This window comes from Zingiber officinale, chromosome 1A (genome assembly GCF_018446385.1).
Source record: "Zingiber officinale cultivar Zhangliang chromosome 1A, Zo_v1.1, whole genome shotgun sequence".
NCBI lineage: Eukaryota > Viridiplantae > Streptophyta > Magnoliopsida > Zingiberales > Zingiberaceae > Zingiber > Zingiber officinale.
In genome coordinates, this window is record NC_055987.1 from 179,360,762 (window position 1) to 179,381,929 (window position 21,168).

At 33.6% G+C, this 21,168-nt stretch overlaps 1 protein-coding gene across 4 annotated transcripts; it reads right to left on the reverse strand.

Moving 5' to 3' along the window:
• Nucleotides 1-297: 297 nt before the first annotated feature.
• LOC122038529 (MADS-box transcription factor 50-like) lies at nt 298-20,372 on the reverse strand. 4 transcript variants are annotated; one of them, XM_042598322.1, is made up of 7 exons: nt 19,921-20,372; nt 1,614-1,692; nt 1,209-1,270; nt 1,031-1,145; nt 896-937; nt 787-828; nt 298-695 (listed from the first exon to the last, which is right to left on the reverse strand). In XM_042598322.1, the coding sequence occupies exons 1-7, from the start codon at nt 20,100-20,102 to the stop codon at nt 540-542; spliced, it is 678 nt and encodes a 225-aa protein (XP_042454256.1). In that variant the 5' UTR covers nt 20,103-20,372; the 3' UTR covers nt 298-539. The 4 variants fall into 4 exon arrangements, with proteins under 4 accessions (XP_042454256.1, XP_042454254.1, XP_042454257.1 ...); XM_042598320.1 differs by having other exon boundaries at nt 1,593-1,692; nt 19,921-20,371; XM_042598323.1 differs by having other exon boundaries at nt 1,031-1,130; nt 19,921-20,369.
• Nucleotides 20,373-21,168: the final 796 nt, after the last annotated feature.

Consider the following 21,168-nt stretch of genomic DNA (forward strand, 5'->3'; position numbering starts at 1 on the left):
TGAATCTTTAAGAGCAAATTGATGTATAAATTAGCTTACACCCTGAACACTTGTATAAAATGGATTCAAGTTAATTAGCAAATCAACTCGTAGCCAAATTTGACAATTTGTGAGAGTTTTTTAATGCTCTTAACTCTAATTCAGGTCATGCCATTGCAAGGCACAAATTGATTTACAAATCAACTTACACCCCAAAAATGATGGACATTAACAGCCAAGAGGGCATTTTAACAAGACATCAAAACTACGATCTAAGATGACAATCTTGAAACTCTAAGGAACATTTTAAAATAAATATTTGCCTGATAAGAGTAAAGTTGATTAAATTAACTACTACCTATCGAATGTGCCATAGCTAATAAGTTATGGAAAAGTGATTTCGATCGACAAACAATTCTAATTATTCTTCATTCCACGTGAACTACATATACAACAACTTAATTACTTCCATCGAGTAATGTGTGGTAATTATGTGTATACATGTTGCAAACTGTATGCAATTAATGGGATGGTGATGTGAGGACTCTAAGGTGACCTTGCTACACGGCGACGCCATGGCTTCCTCTTCCTGGAAATCCAATGCGTAATTCTGTTTCTACATCATTGTGATCGCCATGCGTGCTAACATTTGGGTAACTGGGGCATGGTGTCACTTCCTTGAAAGCACCAGTTGGTAACTGGGGCAGTAGTTTGCTCTTCAAAATTTAATAAACATGACTTATCAATGAAGAGAGGGATAATAACAAGAGAAGTTTCTAAGAAGACAAATAACTCCATTAGAGATACCTGTTCACGTAGTGATTCATTCTCCTTTAATAAGGATGCTACCTGAAATGAGTGAAGGTTAAGTTTCAGATAAACGCCTGCAAAGAGAGAGGGAGAGAAAAAAGATGACCTTCTCTTCGAGCTGTGAAATCTGCCCTTGTAGCAAATGATACTGACATTAAGAAAGGTGTAAGCATCATGAAAGTTTAGTGTCTCCATTGAAAATTCCACAGAAATTGATTTATAGGCTACAAGTTAAACTTGCCTTCCTTTTTCTGATCTTTTGCAAGCTCTGTTCAATGTTACCTTGTATATCATGCAGCTCGTCAAGCGAGCATGACTCTAGTTCTTCTCCCAACAACTGCCTGCAACAGCGAAAACTTCACAGGTAAAAGTTTATTAAAATAAATTGCATGAGAGCAGAGTAGCACAGGATGACTCACTTTTTAGAGGTTTCAAGAAGCTCAATCTTTTTCAACAAGCAATCTGCTTCCATTTTCCCTTGCTGCCCTCAATAAAACTAGGTTTTAGAATTCTGAGACAGATTTACATTTCAAAGTATGTGTTGGATGTTCTATGAGAGAAACAACACAAAAACATCTCTTAAAAATTCATTCTTGGATCTGTCAGGAATTCATTCTATTAAACAAGTACCTCTCTAGGAAAAATGATCTAGTCATGCACTGTTTGCCATTGATTACTTGACCTATTGTTTTAACTTTCTTATATTGCGCAAACTAGCATCTGAAAACAAGTGAAATAGCATATATATATATATATATGGAAGCCAAATACAGAATAGAAACTTAGTTGCAAGAATGCTCCACCTGAACATCTTGCTCCTGCACCTGAACATCTTGCTCCATTATTGACTTTCTAGTATCTTCTCTTGAACGCTCTCCATATCGTGCAATGGTACTTTGTATGCTAGAGAAACCAAATACAATTCACCATTAATTACCTTCTAGTATGAACCATTCAAGGAAATGACATTTTACAAAAATGTCATTGGATCGGAACATGAGAGCTAGAATTGCAGAATTTGTCTCCTTGAGGAGCATAAAGAAAGCGATATTCCTAGTAGGATGAACTATGTTCGTGGACAGAAAACTTTGTCATTGATCTTCGGTCTCTTATAATCGGTAGTATGTGTTAACACTCTTAAACTCACTTCCCGTCAATAAGAAAAAATTAATTATTTTACACCCAAAACAAGCATCTAATTATTTTAAAAAGATTTTTGGAGTCTCGTTCATTTGAATAGTACATGTGGATGATAAATTTCTTTTAACAAATTTGATAAAATTTGTATTAAAAATTTTGATAATTCCAATGAATGATATCTAATATAAAATCAATAGTTAATTCAACGATAAAATTTTAAACAAATACGGTGGTATCTATATAACACATTTTAATTGAATAAGAAGGATAGGTATAAATTAAATACTATTTTATTTTAAGATAAAAATCAAATATATTTTACAAGGGATGCTTCAATAAGACTATAAATGAACACATAAAAGAACTAATTTGTAAGCATTTTTTTACTAATCAACCATTCACAAGTAAAGAACTAAGCCATAAGTATTATTTGCTAATCAACCGTTCACTTGCCAAGTTTCAGAAAGTTCAGCAAGGTGCACATGCATTATGTGGGAGGAAACTCAAATCAATGATAAAAACATTTAAACACATTTATATAAACTCATATTTTAATTGAATACTTCAACAAACACGGTATAAATTTATATCAGAAGCCTTACTTTATCCTAAGATAAAATTCAAATATATTTTACATTTAATATTTAAATAAGTCTATAATATGAGTTTATAAAAGAACTAACACAAAGCATATCCAATAAAGAATCATTCACAAGTAAGGTTTTAGAAAGCTTATTTAAGTAGTATGTGGTTGACCTACTGCGTAACATGAAGACATGGTATATAAGTGCATATATGATCAATATTAAAAATATTTAAAATTTTATATTGATAAGAATATCCAAAATGCATAAAATAAATTGAATTTATTGACACATCCACTTTATAGCTCGATAAAAATACCGATCAATCATACAGTTCAATGCAATTCAACACTTGAAGAAAAAAAAATGAGTCAATAATAATCAGTAACATAGAGTTAGATCAGAAACCAGGGCAATTAATCCCAACTACTCTTCTGTTACAATAAAGATTTCAATCAAAACTTACTCCTATTTTACTCTAAGCTTTCCTAAACTAGATGGCAAAGCAACGAAGTTGGAGTCCAAAGAATTATATCAGAGTTTCATAGCCAGCACTAGTCACCATCTCGTGGTTGATTACGAACTCGCATTCAGTTAGCAATTTCTTGGTCATGTTTTCATCTAAGCTAGCTTCTTGCTCATATCTTCAACTAAATAGCTTCCTACTCTCATCTTCAATTATGCGGCTTTCATGATTTTGATTGAGTAGTTGTTGAACATCTCTTCCTATTTGCTTGATGTAGAAGAGAAAGAGATCATATATTTCTCATAACTGTAATCCATTTACATATAGGTATTTATATATATAAGGAGGGAAAGAGAATCCTATAATTATGGCATGTCTATTAATTACAATCAATTATAATCTCTATAATCAAGCTAATATAAATCAATCATAATCCCTATAATTAAGAGAACCTTTAGAAGTATATAACACTCCCTCTCAAGCTGGAGCATATATGTCAATTATATCCATCTTGTCACAAAGTTTTGAAAATCGTTTTCCTCATAATGCTTTAGTGAAGACATCAACAATTTGGTTGGATGATGATGTGAATGGAGTGATAATTTTTTGGCTCATTATACACTTGCGAATAAAATAACAGTCAATCTCAATATACTTAGTCCTCTCATTAACAACTGGGTTACTTGTAATTTGAATAGCTGCTTGGTTATCACAATATATTGACAGTGGTTCATTGTAGTTGAACCTTAATTCTTCAAGCAAATTCTTCAACCATAACATCTCGGTTACAGTGTGAACCATAACTCTATACTCAGCTTCGACAATCAACCTAGCAACAACAGTTTATTTCTTACTTCGCCATGTTACTAGATTTGGATCGTCTGTCGATCTTAGATCCAGCATAGTCAACATTAGAATAAACTTTGATCTTTAGGTGCCCATTTCTCTTAAATGGCAACCCTTTTCAATGTACTTAAGAATCCTGATAGTGGCATCCTAATGAACTTATGTCGGCTTATTCATAAAATGATTGACTATTCTAACTGCAAAAGAAATGTCAAATCTCATTACTGTTAAGTAGATGAGTTTCCCAACAAGCGTCTATATTTTTCCTTATCCTCAAAGAACTCTCTAATATCATCCCAAACACTTGAATTGATATCCATATACATATCAACTGGCTTTGTTCCAAGCAATCTAGTTTCTTTGAATAAATCTATAGCACACTTTCATTGGCATAATGAAACTCCAGATTTGTTGTGAGCAATTTCAATTCCCAAGAAATACTTAGGGCATCCCATATCCCTTATCACAAAGTGTTGCTGCAAATACTTCTTAGTTTCGTCTATCCCACATATATCACTACCAAATATTAGATGTCATTAACATAAATAATAAGAATGATAATCTTATTCGTGTTATGTCATACAAACCAGATTGATCCGATTTACACTGTTTGAAGTCAACAATACTGATTATCTTACTGAATTTATCAAACAAGGCTACGGGGCTTTATTTAAGACCATAAATAGCTGGTTTAAGTCTACAAACCATAGTAGTATTCTCCCCCTGAGCAACATACCCTAAAGGTTGCTCCATAAACACGATCTCGTGCAAATAACCATAAAAAAGGTATTCTATTAGGACCCATGCGACCAACAAGAGGGGGTGAATTGCCTTCAAAAAGAAAATAAAACCTTTCTCGATCTTTTGAAATATTAAAGCACTTGTATAAAAATAATTAATAAACTAACTAAAAGAAAGAGGCTACCGATTTTACTTAGTTACAACTGGGAAAGTTATTAATCCAAGACTTTGAAGCATTAATCAAATTCTCCTTTCGTCGTAGGCGGATAAGCCTCTTACAAGCTTTGGAAGCACACAATCAAAGCAGTAGAATATTAAAGAAACTCATGTATAAGTGATTTTGAATTACTAGGATCAAGACTGTGTTTATAACCCTGATCTGGGCATCTGGAAGGATTCCGGGAGCCTGGGTGTGGATAAAATTTTATTCACGTCGCGACGGATCACAACATCTCTGCGATCGATAAGTTTTGTGGTCCGAACACCTGGACTAGGTTTGGGCGCCCGAACCTGGCCGAACCAGCCTTCAGCCAAGGCGCAGCTCAGGGCGCCCTGCCTGGCCCCGAGGGTCCGGGCGCCCAAACCAAAGTCAATAGATTTGTTGACTTTTCAGTCCGGGCTCTCGCTTCGGCTCCTCTCGCTTGGGTGATCTTGGTCATCCAGAATAGGGCTCACCCGAACCCATTTTTCGGCCTTCTCGAGTAGTCTTCCGCTCTAGCTTCTCGTCCCTCGAAAACGCCACACGTCTCCTTCTCGTCTGTCAGCGTACTCTTCCGCAGCACCTCGTCCTTCAGAAGCACCGAGTCCGTCGACTCTCTCCCGTGTCATCCTTCTCGCTAGATGTGTCTTTCGCTCGACTTCCTGTGCTCCTAAACTCTTATACACTTAGACACAAGACATTAAATAAACACAAGATCTAACTTAACTCGATTGACCACATCAAAACTATTTCGGAGTACTAACACATTCTTCACATCTAGCTAATACATTGGTTAAGACTGATTGATAAAGAAAGAGAATAGAACTCTAATAGAATTCAAGCGAACAATAGGAGAGAACATATCAAAGTAATCAATACCATAAGTCTGTGTAAATCCTTTGGCCACCAGATAAGTTTTGTTTTGATTAATAGTACTGTCAACTTTAAATTTCAGAGTAAATACCTAATGACATGCAACAATATCAACAAAAGATGGTGCAGCCACCAGCTCCCAAGTACCACGAGAGATAAGGGTAGACATTTCCTCATCCATTGTAGTTCACCAAGTCGAGTGTTAATAAGCCTCAGAGTAGGAAGTTGAAACTTCTGTAGATGATAGAGAAATAGCAAAAGTGCAGAATGCAGGACCAAGTTAATCAAACAAAATATAATTAGACAGGATGAGTAGTGCAAGACTGAATACATTTATGATGAGCAATAGGTAGATTAATATTGAAGGGGCAAGGAACATCAGGATCTGCAAGAAGAGGAGGTGAGGGAAATGAATTTGGTTTTGGCCGAGCACGCCTCGTGTACACTTGCAATGGTTTATGAGATGAAACATCTATAGTGGGAGACATGGATGGTGGGATAGGTAATGGAGGAGACGTTAATGTATCACGTGACTGAGCTACACGGGGGAAAAGTATGGTTGGGACTCAAAAAACGTAACATCAGCACAGATGTAACTGCGTTTTATGAGTGGGTCAAGATAACGATATCCTTTTTGTGTACAAGAATATCCGAGCAAGATGCATTTAATAGAGCAAGGAGATAATTTATCTAAGTCAGAAGTAAAATTATGAACAAAACAAACACAACCAAATATGCGAGGAGGCATAGAGAAAAGAAATTTGTCAGAATGAATACAAGAGAAGGATATCCCCATGTAACACAGTAGAAGACATCCTATTTATGAGAAAGCAAGTTGTGAGTACAACATCACCCCACAAAACTCAGGAACATGTATGTGACAAAGAAGAGTATAAGCTACATCTAAAATATAATGGTATTTGCGTTCAGTAACTCTATTTTATTGGAAAGTATATGAACAAAAGGTTTGATGAATTATGCCATGAGAATTATAGAATATAGACATTATTTTCTGAGTGAACTCAAGTGCATTATTGGTACGAAGAATGCACAAGGCAACAGAATATTAAGCTTTTATTTCGTTATAAAATGATATTAATATCTCAGGAACCTTACTCCTATTTTTGAGTAAATATAACCAAGTAATGTGAGAATAATCATGAATAAAAATTATAAAATACTGAAAACCTCCTCTTGACACAACTCTATTAGGTCCCCAAACATCACAATGAATAAGTTCAAAAGTAGAAGAACTGCGTTTATCAACTTTAGAAGAAAAAGAAGTACGACAGTGTTTGCCGAACTCACAAGACTCACACTAGAAACTAGTAAATGGAATGGGAGCTAACTTTTGAAAGTGAATGAAGATGGGTGACTTAAACGACAATGCCACTGAGAAGGAGACACAGTTGCTGAGAGCGCCTAAGAACTTACAGGTATAATCGAATCCAGATAGTATAGGCCATCACTCTCATGTCCTCCACCAATTATCATCTTCGTGTGCAAATCCTGAATAATACAATAGGATGGATAAAATGATATAGAATAATTATGAGTTTTTATTAGCTTGCTTATGGACAGTAAACTAACAGGAAATTTAGGTGCAAAGAGAATATTATCAAGAGTGATATTTGCAATAGGCCTGACTGTTGGTGTAATTTTCACTAATGATCTAACTCAAGTTTTGATGAATGACAAGTGGATTAAAGTTAGAGTATCTGTGATCTAATTGCTTTACCAAGTATGCAGGAGTTGACGGGTCTGAAGGACCTGACAACAGGCTGAAATTCAACCAGGTCCGCAAGACCCGATGTTGGTGAGAAGTCCAAATAGGTCCGCGAGACCCGATATCTGGTGGGAAGTCCAATTGGATCCGCGGGACCTGACAATCGGTTGAAGTCCAGTTGGGTCTGCCCGACCTAACAACTGGTGGGAAGACCTGGTGGGTCAAAGGCAAGTCAAGCGACTGTAGTTGATAAGAAAGAGGTAAGCAACTGGAGAAGAAATCCAATGACAACTCGTTCCCGATTGAGGGAACAATAGGCGTCGGTCCGGCTTAGGCCCATTTGGAAAATCTAAGCTGAGACCTTGACTAGATCATAATTTCGGAGAGATAGGATTTAATTACTACTATTATCTTACTTATTGTGCTAACTCTATTTTGCAGGGTAATTTTTATGCCTGGACTAACTCTTTTTTGCAAGGAAGAAGTTGCTGAAAAAGTATGTCCAGGCACCCGAACCAGTTTCGCCCGAGTGGCCTGGCCAGGCACCCAAGCGGTCCAGGCCCCCAGGGTTGGTCCAGGCGCCCGAAGCAGAAAAGTCATCCAGAAGCTGAGTTGGAGCGCGATAATGGGCCAAACCCATGTCAACGGTCAAGACGCCCTAAGGGGTTCAAGGATCCGGAGGTGGATAAACTTGACAAATCAAGTTTCGATGAGAGATCACCACGTTAGCAATGGTCCAAGCACTTGGAGGGGTTCTAGGCGCCCAAAATGGGACTATATAAAGGCCTTCGTATAGCAGGTTCAGAAAATCATCTGCTACGACTTTTATATTCATGCGTTGCTCCGAAAAGACTTTGACGATACTGAAAAGCTGCTCCGAAGTTCGAAAAATAAAGATTTTTCATATTTCCTCTCTGTTTGTCGATAACATTTACGTTTCAGTTCTTATACTCAAATCTTTGTAACCTATTTTCGAAATGATAGTGATTGTCCAACAAAAGCACTCAACGAGTGCGTGCCTTAGAGTAGGAGTCGTCGAAGTTCCAAATTAAGTAAAAATTATTTGTGTTAGCGTTTATACTTTCGTGTTGCTTTTCCTCTACGTATACTCTTCCTTTTTTAAAAAGCCACGATCGCTATTCAACCCCCCCCCCCTCCCCCTAGCATCTTTCCGATCCAACACTGACAACTCCTCTTCCCGTAATCGGTGAATAGGTACCATTGGCTAGACGGACACTGGATAAAGAAGAGGAAACAAAAGAGGAAGAGAAAATAGACTTGTTACCAGTAATATGAGCAGATGCACCGGAATCCAGCGTCAAAGACTTATCACGAGACACAGCAAACACACCTGGAGAGGATGAGGCAGCAGTGGCAAAGGGAATGCTAGTAGAAGAGCGAAGTAATTTTTCATAATTAGTACAAGAAACAAAGACTATATCATCATGACTGGCAATGTCTGGTGATGGAGTCGATAGTTCGGTAGATGCATTATTAGGCCAGTCAGCCTTATCAAACTTTGTCCAACACTTATCGGAAGCATAGTTGGAATGGCCACAGTGAACACACGAACGACCACTCCTTATGGTATCAGTTCCCCAAGCACAACCGTGACTACTATTACGACCCTGAAAGAACCCACAACTGCAAGCCGTCGTAGTCAAAGTGTCAAAAGATGAGAAAAAACTGGTGTCAGGATGACCTGAGGTCACACAAAAAATCCGAGGAAGAAAAGGATGACACATAAATTGAGACGTCAGTGTTAAAATCTACAAAAATGACGTTGGTGTTGAAATCAACAGCACAGGACGTCAACATCGAAATCAACAGAAAAGGATGTCGACGTCGAAATCAACAGAAAAGGACGTCAATGCTAAAATCGACACAAAAGGACGTCGGTGCCAAAATCAACAACAACAGTATGAGGCAGCAACAACAACTTCAAAATTAGGTCAAAGGAGAATCTGACTCTAATATCGAGAAGAAGAGAAAGAGATCATATATTTCTCATAACAATAATCCACTTGCATGTAGGTATTTATCTACATAAAGAAGGAAAGAGGATAATATAATTATGGTATGTCTATTAATTACAATCAATCATAATCTTTATAATTAAGCTAATCTAAATCAATCATAATTCCTACAATTAAGAAAATCTCCGAAAGTATTCAACACTTAAATCATCCAGAAAAGCACCCCAAAATCTATACCATCCTAAAGACCTTGGTTTAGGGAGAAGTCCACTCAAGAAACATGCTTCTTGGTTTACTTAGCATAGAGAGAAGCCCACCGAATGTGTTGATCTTTGATTGATGGAATCAACACCTAATTGCTTCGTATATCTTAGTAGATTTATATATTTTTTCTTATGAATTTTTTTTTCTATTTTATGTAGCAAGTTGGACATTGATGCTAACTATCCTTTAGCAAAAGGGATAGCATTAGATGTAATGAGTTAATAATTATAGGCATTAGGAAATTAGTGCCACATGGAATATTTTATGTTTAGAGTTATATATATCTAGAGTCATATATCTATACCATATAACTATCCTCTTATAATATCATCAGTATAGTTTATCTTCCTCCAACTTAGCCAGAACTAAATGAAGATATAAAAAATGAAAAGAACAGAAGAAAAGTGATTCCTTTCTTATTTGACGATTTGCAATATAAGGTTAAACTTGGATCAAGTTCGACATAAGATTTTATTGCAGAAATTTTCAAAGCTTATAAGCTATTCAGGCAAAGAGAAATAAATTATAGCTCATACAAGAAATTAGTGAATCATAAATTGATCAGAAGAATAGTATAAGGCAATGTGATGAAGAAGTTTAATGATGATTATGCTTCTTAGAGAAGACAACCGATTTGCATTTCAATTGGTTATTTAAAACACTACACAACAGTTTGCTACAAGGTTTAAAATCTCGTGTTGAGATTTCAATCTCAGACTGGAATGATACAGTTTCGATATCGTATCATATCATACGAATACGATTTTGATATTTTTTTATTTATATATAGCAATTATTAGATAAATATATTTCTTGTATTAATTTAAAAATAAGTTGTATATTGATTTTATATAAATTCTTAATTATTGAATATTTAATATTCTTAGAAAAAAATAATTAAATATAATTTTTTTAAAAAAAAATTGATGTATCAATAACTCGAATTAAAATTGATATATTATAATTTTATAAATATTTATTTATTTATTTAAATAATATATATTTAAAATAGTAAAAAAATATCAAAATATCAATTAAACAGTAAAAAAATAAAATATTAAAAAAATATCAAAATGTAAATCTGATTTATTAGAATTTTTAAATAAAATTTAAAACAATAAAATAAAATTTTCCATAATATCAATTAATAAAATTTATTAATTTTTTAAAAATTTTAAATATATTTTATTGGGATAATTTAATTAGGATTTATGAAAGCATGTTCGAAATATCACATTCAATTGAAAATTGTTTGAATTAATTAAATTTTTTTTTTTTGTTACAGGAACGACATCGTCCGTCGATCTTGCAAGGTGGCGCCAAAAGCTTCCATGACGCTTCCGATGATGCCCGAGGCATCCCGAGACGCTTCTGGCGATGACTCCCGGCGATGCTTCTAGTGACGCCTCCTGCGACACTTTTGGCAATGCGTTGGCGTCCTGCGATCGTTGATCACTCACGATTTTGCCACGGTGAAGCACGCGAAATTTATTCTCGTGCGATGTCGGTTTAGCTCCGGCATCGGAAAGGTTAATACCAGCAGTTTCGAGTGATATGGCTCGACATTTCAAACACGGGTTTGCACTATGTAATGTTTTATGTGAGAGGTACAAATTATATATATTTTTAATAATTGTTTATCAATAGTTTGAAATATTTTATAGTTATAATTAATGTTAAATATTTTTTGTAGTTCCCTCATATATATATATATATATATATATATATATACGCGCACAACTCTACCCATGGCGAATAAATTGATGTCTCATTGTTATCCCTTGCATTAGCTTTTAAATATTGCAAATAACATGGTAACTAAACTTCAATAATCTAAGTATCACGCTTAATAAAAAATGATGCAATGTTAGACTTATTCACAAAGTTATTATCTCAAGGAATTTTCTCAGAAAAACAAGTATTTCATTTCTGACCTAAATATTTTTGGGTTTGTTACAAGAGGCATATATATCGATAAGGTGTTTGTGATCGAGTATATTATATCATCGGCATAAAAATCCATAGGACAAATCCATATGTTTGGGTTTGTAACAATAAGCATATCTCAATAAGGTTTTAAAGATTTCATATGAATAATTATCCACCAAGTACAACATATTGTAAAGGGTGACAAATTCAATTTTGATCAATACCAAAGCATGAGCTCGAAAAAGATCAAATAAAAAATATTCCATATATATGATTCAATTGTTGGAAGCCTTATAGTACACTTAAGCCTGTACAAGAGACCTGATGTCATATTTATCATCGGAATGTTGGGAAGATACCATAGTAGTCCAAGTATTAATCTCAACAAGAAGGTTAGGAGGTACTTTGAGGTGCTAAAGATTACATGTTTATGTAGAAACAAACTAATAATTTGGAGGTGATTGGCTACTCTTATTTAGATTTTGTTGGATGCATTGATTCTTGAAAATCAAACATTTACTTATATCTTTATAGTTGCCAATGGAAATACATCTTGGATAAGTATGAAGTAAACTTTAACGGTTACTTCTACTATAGAGGCTAAATTTATTTCTTGTATTGAAGCAATTTCACATGGTATATGGTTGAAGAGTTATATAATTGGGTTTAGAACTATGGATTCTATTATAGGCTATTAAGATTATATATATTGTAATAAGTGTAGCTAGCTTTTTATGACTTTCAGGGAGCGTGTTAAAGATAATAAAGTGGGCATTGAACATGTTTACACTATGTTAATGATTATTGGTCCTTTAACCCAATATGTCAAATAAGAGTTTAAGGATACGTGACTAGAACAGAACTTGGTATTCAGTTATTTTGAGAAAAATCAATTAAGTTGAACTGAAATAAACGTGGGTTTATTCATTATGTTATGATACAACATTTATAATTTGAGGAACATGTTGTATTGTGATACCTCAAAATAATAATCTATATAAGAAATGAGAATATTAGAGAAAAAGTTGGGATCGTAGTTATTAAGAAAAATTTTTGAAAGATATGTTTAAGATACTATAAGTATGTACTTACTCATCCAATAAATATCTTAGTTAGGCGATGTGAGACCATGGTTTAAAATCTCAAGTCGTGTTGAGGTTTCGATCTCGGACTAAAACGATGCAATTTGAGTATTATATCATGTTGTGCCAACATAATTTCAATATTTTTTAAATATAACATATATTAACTAAAAATTAAAAAAATTAATATAAATATTTAAAAATTATATATATATATATATATATATATATATATATATATATATATATATATATATATATAAATATAAAATTAATTTATTAGAGTTTAATTAAGTCTATTTAAATTATCTCAAACATAGTTAAGAATTGATTAAAATTATTAACCTAGGTTAATTATTAAACCTGAAGTTTAAACCTCTATTCTATGATGGTCGCGGGCATGCGCGGCCTGTTCGAACACTTCTTCGGGCTTGCGCAACATGTCCAGACTCGTCGATGAGCTCGTGCAACGCCTTGGGACACGTCACCGGGCTCACGTGACGCCTCCAAACATGTCTCTTGGCTCGCGCGATGCGTTTGGACTCGTCACCGAGCTCGCGTTGCGCGTCTAAACGAGTTGTCGGGCTTGCGCGCCGAGTAAGGGCACATTGTCGGGCTTGCGCCTTGCATCTGGACAAGTCATTGGGCTCGCGAGACGCACCATCGAGCTCATGTGGCACGTATGGACACGTTGTCGGGCTCGCATGACACGTACAGACACATTGTCGGGCTTGCGCGACGCGTACAGACGCGTCACCGAACTCGAGCATCACGTATGGACGCATTGCCAGGCTTGTGCAACACATATGGATGTGTGGCTGGGCTCGCACGTCGCATATGGATGTGTAGCCAAGCTCGTGTGACGCATACGGACATGTGGGTGGCCTGACTCGCGCGTCGTGTACGACCACATCGCCGGGCTCGCACGACACGTATGGACGTGTCGCCAGGCTCTCACATTGCATACCAACGCATTACCGAGCTCAAGCTGTGTGTCGGTGTTGTGCCAGTCCATGGGCGAAATTAAACAAGATGTTTCGCTTGTGTTGGGTGAAACAACTGAAGATTTTAATCTATATGTGAGACCATAATAAATACGCACGTTAATAAAGTAAAAAAGAAACTAAAGAAGACTTAGTTAGCAATAATAAAATAAGATAAAATTTATTTAAATATAGATGAAAATATAATAAAGGAACAAGCGTAATAGCATAAGAGGATATATATAGTCAATCCCGTTTGGGATAAAGACTATATTATTGTTATTATTGTTGCTCGTTGTATATTAAAAATTATTATTTTATGGGCTCTGATTTGATTCTTTAATATAAGAGATTCAATTGGAGTTATTATTCTGGGTGGAAAAGAAGGATCACAAAATATAAATCAATTCTCTTACTATCCTTTCCTAACTTATGGTGTATCTCTACATTTAGGCATTAGAGTTGTTCAATCCAGATAGAGTTTCCAATTATTTATAGAAAATGTAAATCTAGAAAGTAGTCTAAAACTCTAGCTACTTGTAATCGTCTTTATTTTGGTAATAAATGAATCCTAGAGTAAGAGGGTGGTTCAAACTGTAACAGTTGATACCCTATTCAATTATAGGCACTCTAATTCATCTTATAAATTCTTACCTACTTATGCGGAATCAAATTTGGTTTATTGTATATCTTAACTGTTTTCTAAGTTCTTATTTTATTAATGATTCTATATTAACAGAATATTTGCATTGTTATTGATAGTTAATTCTCGTATACATTAACCTACAACTAATAATAACCATAAAGTTAGTTACGGCTTCCAAATTTAAATATACTAGCTTGTCACTGCTATTGCCATTAAAATGTTATAAAGTATATGTTGTTACCATTGATAGACAAATCAAGATCGACCTATATATCAACATGTGGTAAATATGAATATTAGAAGAAATGCTTATAATATGACGAGTTTGGACCTTGAGCTGGCTTATTGGTTTAAATTTAAGCATTTTACAAATAACACATTTGATTAGTTGCCAATGAATGTATATTTTAAATTATTAGAGCTACAATAATCATACCTGCATTGACACATGGTGTACCACTCTGAATTGTGTTGCCGTGTAAAGGAAAACACACTCTAAATGATGAAAATACGAATAAAAGACTTCAACATGAATATATGATTGTATTTGCTACTGTGATATGCCGCTTTACTTTATGTTATTTTGTTACCCTTAGGTACTACTGCATTTCACATTAAGCTCATCTAGGAAGATGCTGCATTTAGCTCTTTCTTCCAGATCATCCGGGATGAGTGGTAGGATGAGTTAATCTATGATTATGCATTTGCTGCAAGTGTTTTTGTCCTATCAAACTTATGGACCTTTTGCTGCCTTGGGAGGAGGCATGTGTTATTTGGCCCATCTATTCGTGCACTTTATATAAACTCCATTTATGTTAAAGGGAAGGTTTAACTTGAGTCAAGATAAGACACCAAATGTCCAAATTTTTGCAAAGAGACCAAGAATCTCTCTTCTTTTTGAATGGTGGCATTAACTTTCTTCTTGGAGCGCTATTATTAGTAAATTTGTCCTTGGTTTAGATAATAAGGTAATCCTTTTTTTTGACAACATATATTTTCTCTTTATAATTGATAGCAATTGAGTACATTTGGTACTCTTTCTGAATGGTGTAATGTTAATTTGTTCAAATCCATGGATTGATTATTATGTTTTAACTTCTTTTAGTAACCAAGTGACAAAGATACTAACTTCCCAGCTATTAGGGTGTGTACAGGTTAGGGCACGTCAGAAAAGAATTTAGTTTTTAGAAAAATAAATTGTCAATCTAGTATGATCTAGTTATAAAAATATAACCACGACATATACCTTGAAAAAAACAAAATCTAACAAACATGCTAAATTTTTTAATCGGTTTGATTTGGATTTCAGGGATTTTAGATTTTCCAATATTTTTAGAAGTTCAAATTTGTTATATTAATTTTATTAAAAATTCATAGAAATAAAATATAAAGTGCAATTTTTTCAAAAAAAAAATCATATATGAAATTTAGCAATAAAAATGTAACATTTATATAAGAAATCTATAATTATATGAATATTACAAGAACTATACAGTTCAACTATAAATTGTAAATTAGAAAGAAACACAACAACATTTGTTATCATGTTTCAAATATGAACTACTATTATCAAAAAATACTTGATAATGCTTCTAACAAAATATTAAATAATTTAGGTAGTTAATTAAAAGTCAAGAATGAACAAACGACGTTATTAAGTATTTACTATAAATCATAAATAAAATTATTAAAAGGGGATGCTAAATGGAATGTTAGTCATGGTAGGAATGCCAAATAGATTTATATTGCTTGTATAGGAAAAAAATATATAACGGATAATTAATTTATAATTTATATATTATATGCTATCAAATATTAATTAGATATATGACTGATTAATAATCTAACTTAAGTAGCTTCCCTTTTGATTTTTGAATTCATGCTTCGCCTTCCTCGATCACAATATACATTATGTGATAGCACTTTAGATAGTGTTTATATAAAAGCATGAACAAACATGTTATAAATCAAATTTTATAGCATTTATTTATTTTATATATATATATATATATATATATATATATATATATATATATATATATATTTATATTTATATTTATTTATTTTAAAATAAATTTACTTGAACTAAATTAACAAAAAGTCAGAATAGATTTGTATGAAATCCATCATGTAGACATGGTGATAAAAGCCATGTAAGTACAAACACAGATGGATTTGTTAATCCAAATTTCACAAGATAGTCTAGTTTAGTGACATGAATTTTTGGAAAATTAGGAGTTATCTAAACCTTTCCTCCCTCTCTCTACTCATTCTCTCTCTCACTTGACCACCTCTCACCCTCTTTGTGTGATTCCGCGGTCTCTTTCTCGGTATGCATCGACCTTCCTTTCTTGGTGGCCCTCTTTCTATCTCTCTCTCTTTCTCTCACTTTCTCTCGACATCACCACTTGGGTCAGAGAGCAACCGACTATCTCTCCCTTATTTTCTCTCCTTCCTTGTTCGCTATGCCCAACACACCACAAACTATCACCACTAGTGCACCCCTAGCACTGCCATTGTCGTTTGGAAGTAGGGCAACTCATCGTCCCCTTTCCTCCTTATTCTCTCACGCCTTTCCTAGTTCTTGCATTGTACATTCCCTATGTTTGAAGTCATGTGTGTTTCAATCTCGTCCTACAATAGAGCACATCTCTACATTGTCGATCAACTTTTGTATACCCTAAACTATGAATAGAATGATATTTGTGTTCAAGATATTAAAATTCAAGATATTCAATCATTTGTCAACTAATAATCATAAGCAATCAACTAATTCTATGGTAGCGACTAATTATCTAATAATCGCAAGTAATAAAATTGGTGTGTAGCTAAAAATCAGAATAGAGTCGTTGATCAGACATCAAGGACATTAGTAGTAATTAATAATTATAATTTAGTTGTATGATCGAGGTTTAAAGTATCTAGATATTAACAAGATCATATAATTTACATGGAGATGTTGTAGATTAAAATATTGAAATAAGGTCCTTATTTCAAAAGGAAAATGCTATGGATTTTTTATTAGTTGGTATTTTTGTTGTTAATTATCAAGTCATATTTGTCATGAATATTTGAGATTAGTTACATAACCTTATTTCTCCATGAATGAAGATCCATACAAAGATTATAATTTTGAAAATTGGATGTGTTATTAGAGATTTATAAGGGAAGCTTAACTATTCACATTAATTAAGACATACAGCAAATAAAATGATATGGATTAAGAATACTCAATAGTTTTGAGTTTTAAACCAATAGATTTGCATTCGAGATCTAGATAAAGATTATAATTTGGAAAACTCATTGTGTTATTTTTAGTGATTAATTTGGAAAATTTTGAGAGCAAATTTGTGTTAATACAATGGTCTTAATTTATGTTATGCAAAGAGCATATAGATGTACAACATAAATATGCGACATAAAAGACATTAAGAGATTAAATGTATGTTTGCTGAAGAAACATCCGTCAGATAAAGGACAAGATATAGAAATTGAAATGAAAAATATATCCACTTAAAGTAAACTCGATTTCTGTAATTCATATTACTACTTATATAGCTACTTATTTATTTATTTTTCTCTTTCTTTCCCTATTCTTCTCCTTTTTGCAAATACTACCCAAAATTGATGGTAAAGTTAGGTATATTATCTACATGATGTGCAAGCTTTATACGCAATATAAAATAATTAAATCTGGCCTAAAAATAATATTTAATCAAATTTGGGATGATAAAATATGATATTATATGAGACACTAATACGTCAAATTGTTGTTTCATCTAAAGTTAAATCTTCCCTTCACAAGAATCTTCGATTGTGTAGCTCCAAGAGATAATTTGTTTTTATCTGTTAAGTATATATAATATGATTAATTACTAAATTTATATTATTTTTAATAAATTTATCATCTACTTTCAAAAATAACAAATATCTATCCTATATTATATGAAATCATAACAATCATATCATATCATTAAATTTATGTTAGAAGTCAACAACGCATGTACAAAATTATTCCTCATGTAATATGTATATATTCTGCCAAATTAGATGTTATACCACATCATAACTTAATATAAGTGTTGGAGATATACCAAAGAAGAAATTAGGATTTGTAACTAAATACATGATGATATAACCAATTTAATTAAGGCTATAATGAGGTAGAATATAATATATCACATAATTATATAAAATATATGATTTGACATATTATAATAAATACTTTATATTGTAGTAAGAGTGATTATGCTCACCTCAGATGTCATTCACAGCCCGCCCTCAGATTATGTGAAGGAAGATAAATCACGGACTCAGGTCATAATAAATACTTTATAAAACATTAGTTAATAAGATGCATAATAGATTAATTAATAAATTCTGTATAGAAATACTATTATACACAACATTAGTTAATCCTATATACTATTCCAATAGAAATATACTAGTGCGCGTGATAGGTTTGATACAATTTTATACAGCACTTAATAGATCTATTATTTAAAAACTACACAATATATTTATTAAAATCACAAAATACATAATAAAATTAGTTATTAATCCTATATATATCATTTTAAATCAGAGAGTATTGAGTATTTTATTATAAATTCTATAAGGTTGCTACATAAATTATGATTGCATGGTAATTTAGACGAAAGAGTAATTTAATGCACTTCTAATTACGATTGCATAGTAATATATGAAGCGTCCTTTGCATTCCCTAATAGGCATACTATCCATTGTCAAATCAATATTCTTACTCCAAATTTCCCAGTACGACAGGCTCACTTATGTCTTGTCCTACTGTCCTATATATGTAAATTTTTTACATGCTTATTTGTCTATCAAATTAAAGCAGTGAAACAAATTGAGCATGTAAATCAGGAGATGACATTAATAATGATCTGAATTTTATCACTAGCATCAAAACAAATTATTTTACAAGATATCTTGAAAGAAATTACTCATGAAGCAACAGAAATAAACATGGAAGACAAAAAGTAGTATAAGCATTTGCCAAAAAACTGTATCCCTAAACCGGACATGGTTGAAAATTAGTTCTTCAACCGGTTCATATTTTATTGTACTTTTTCACTTGAAAGAAGGCAATGCATAGCTCATTTGAAAATTTACATCTTAAATATGGTAAATAGTACAGTTATATGGCATGCCATTGTATGCAGTGCGTTTTACTATGGTGTGGTGCGTAATTTGCAAATAAAGCGGAGAAAAGTTTAAACGAAATGATGTATCGTCAGTAAAATACTGAAGAAATAGTACAGATATATGTACGTCCAGCCAAGCTAAAACTTTCCCATTTCTTCTTCAAGAGAAAAACAAGTAGCAGTAGCTCTCATCGAAGGCAAAACAAATCCTTTAGAATCTGGATGCGTCACTAATCAATTGTAGGAAACTAATAATAATTTGTACGACTTTGCAGACTACACCACGGCAAAAAAAAGCATTCTTGTTCAGAAGGAGAAAAAAGATCCGTGAAGATTTGGTCACAAAGATATAGCAATTCACAAATCAGAAAAAAAAAGTTACAGTTTTGGAAGAAATTACGCAAATTAAATCAAAAAATAATAGCATAAAGGAGGAGGTAGCTAGAAATTAAGTCGAAAAAAAATGCTGTAACATGAGTAACATAAGCAGAAATGAAAAGGATGAAACCTGGAGCTGGAGAACTCGTAAAGCTTGCCCCGAGAAGAGAAGACGATGAGCGCGATCTCGACGTCGCAAAGCACGGAGAGTTCGAAGGCTTTCTTGAGCAAGCCGTTGCGCCGCTTGGAGAAGGTCACCTGGCGGCTCGTCGCGTTCTCAATCCGCTTCATCTCCGTCTTCCCCCTCACCATGATTGACCCAAGTCCCTCCCCTCTCGAGATCGATGGTGGAAAAAGCAAAGAGCAGATCGAAGAATAAGAAGAAATCAAGATGAGATGAACTCCGGCCAAAGAGAGATGGAATTCCCCAATTGTTTTCGCGCAGGTGGAAAAGGAGGGCGACGAGGATGCAGAAGGTCCACTCCTTTTGAGCCTTTTCCTATTATGAGAAGGAGACCAGAAAAAGCAATAAAAGCGTGAAGAAGGTGGACGAAAAAAGAACAGTAGTCGAGAAGAAAATAGGGGGGAAATTGGCCGAAATAAGTAAACGAATCACTAACTCCTGTTTCCTGGTTTTTTAGCGCCCCCAAGCGGAGTTTGTCTGCTTCTGGCTGCCGTGTGGTCCGCTGCATTCTCCTTTCGGCCAATGACAGCGATTCGAGGGCGACCCGGATCTACTGTCATGAGTCCAACAGGGGACAGACATTAGAAGGAAATAACAGGGTTGCTTCGGTGGACGGCAGCGGCCCGATGGCGTCACGGATCCTCTGTCACGCGACAAACACCGGCTAGATATTAGATGGAAATAATCGGGATTTTTTTTTAACCGTTGATAAGATTCCATTTTAATGTTTTTGATTTTATTATCAAATATAGTTATTTTATTAATAAATGAATGATCTAGAGGATAATTTAAAATAATAAAATTGATTTTTTTTTTCAGTTTTAGAGATAAGAGAATATTTTGATAGCAAAATGAAAATATTGCGTGGAAGCATTTTAATACTAAGATAACTTAACGTTATCTTTAAAAGGTTATTACGCATCAAAGGATATTTTAGTAATTGTCAGATATGGATACACAAGATTGCAAATTTTATGGAGAAATCTTTCATGATTGATTGATTAATTTTTCATAACTATTTTGAAAAAAAAGCCAAAAATATTGTGTTGCCCAATAGGTACAGTAGTTCTAATAATGGTAAATTATGGTATTAAGGAATTATCTAGTTCCACCTATGACAAAAATTAATAAATAAATAAACTTATTTTTGATGATTTTTTTAAATTGATATATTAGGTGTTCAATAAATAAATT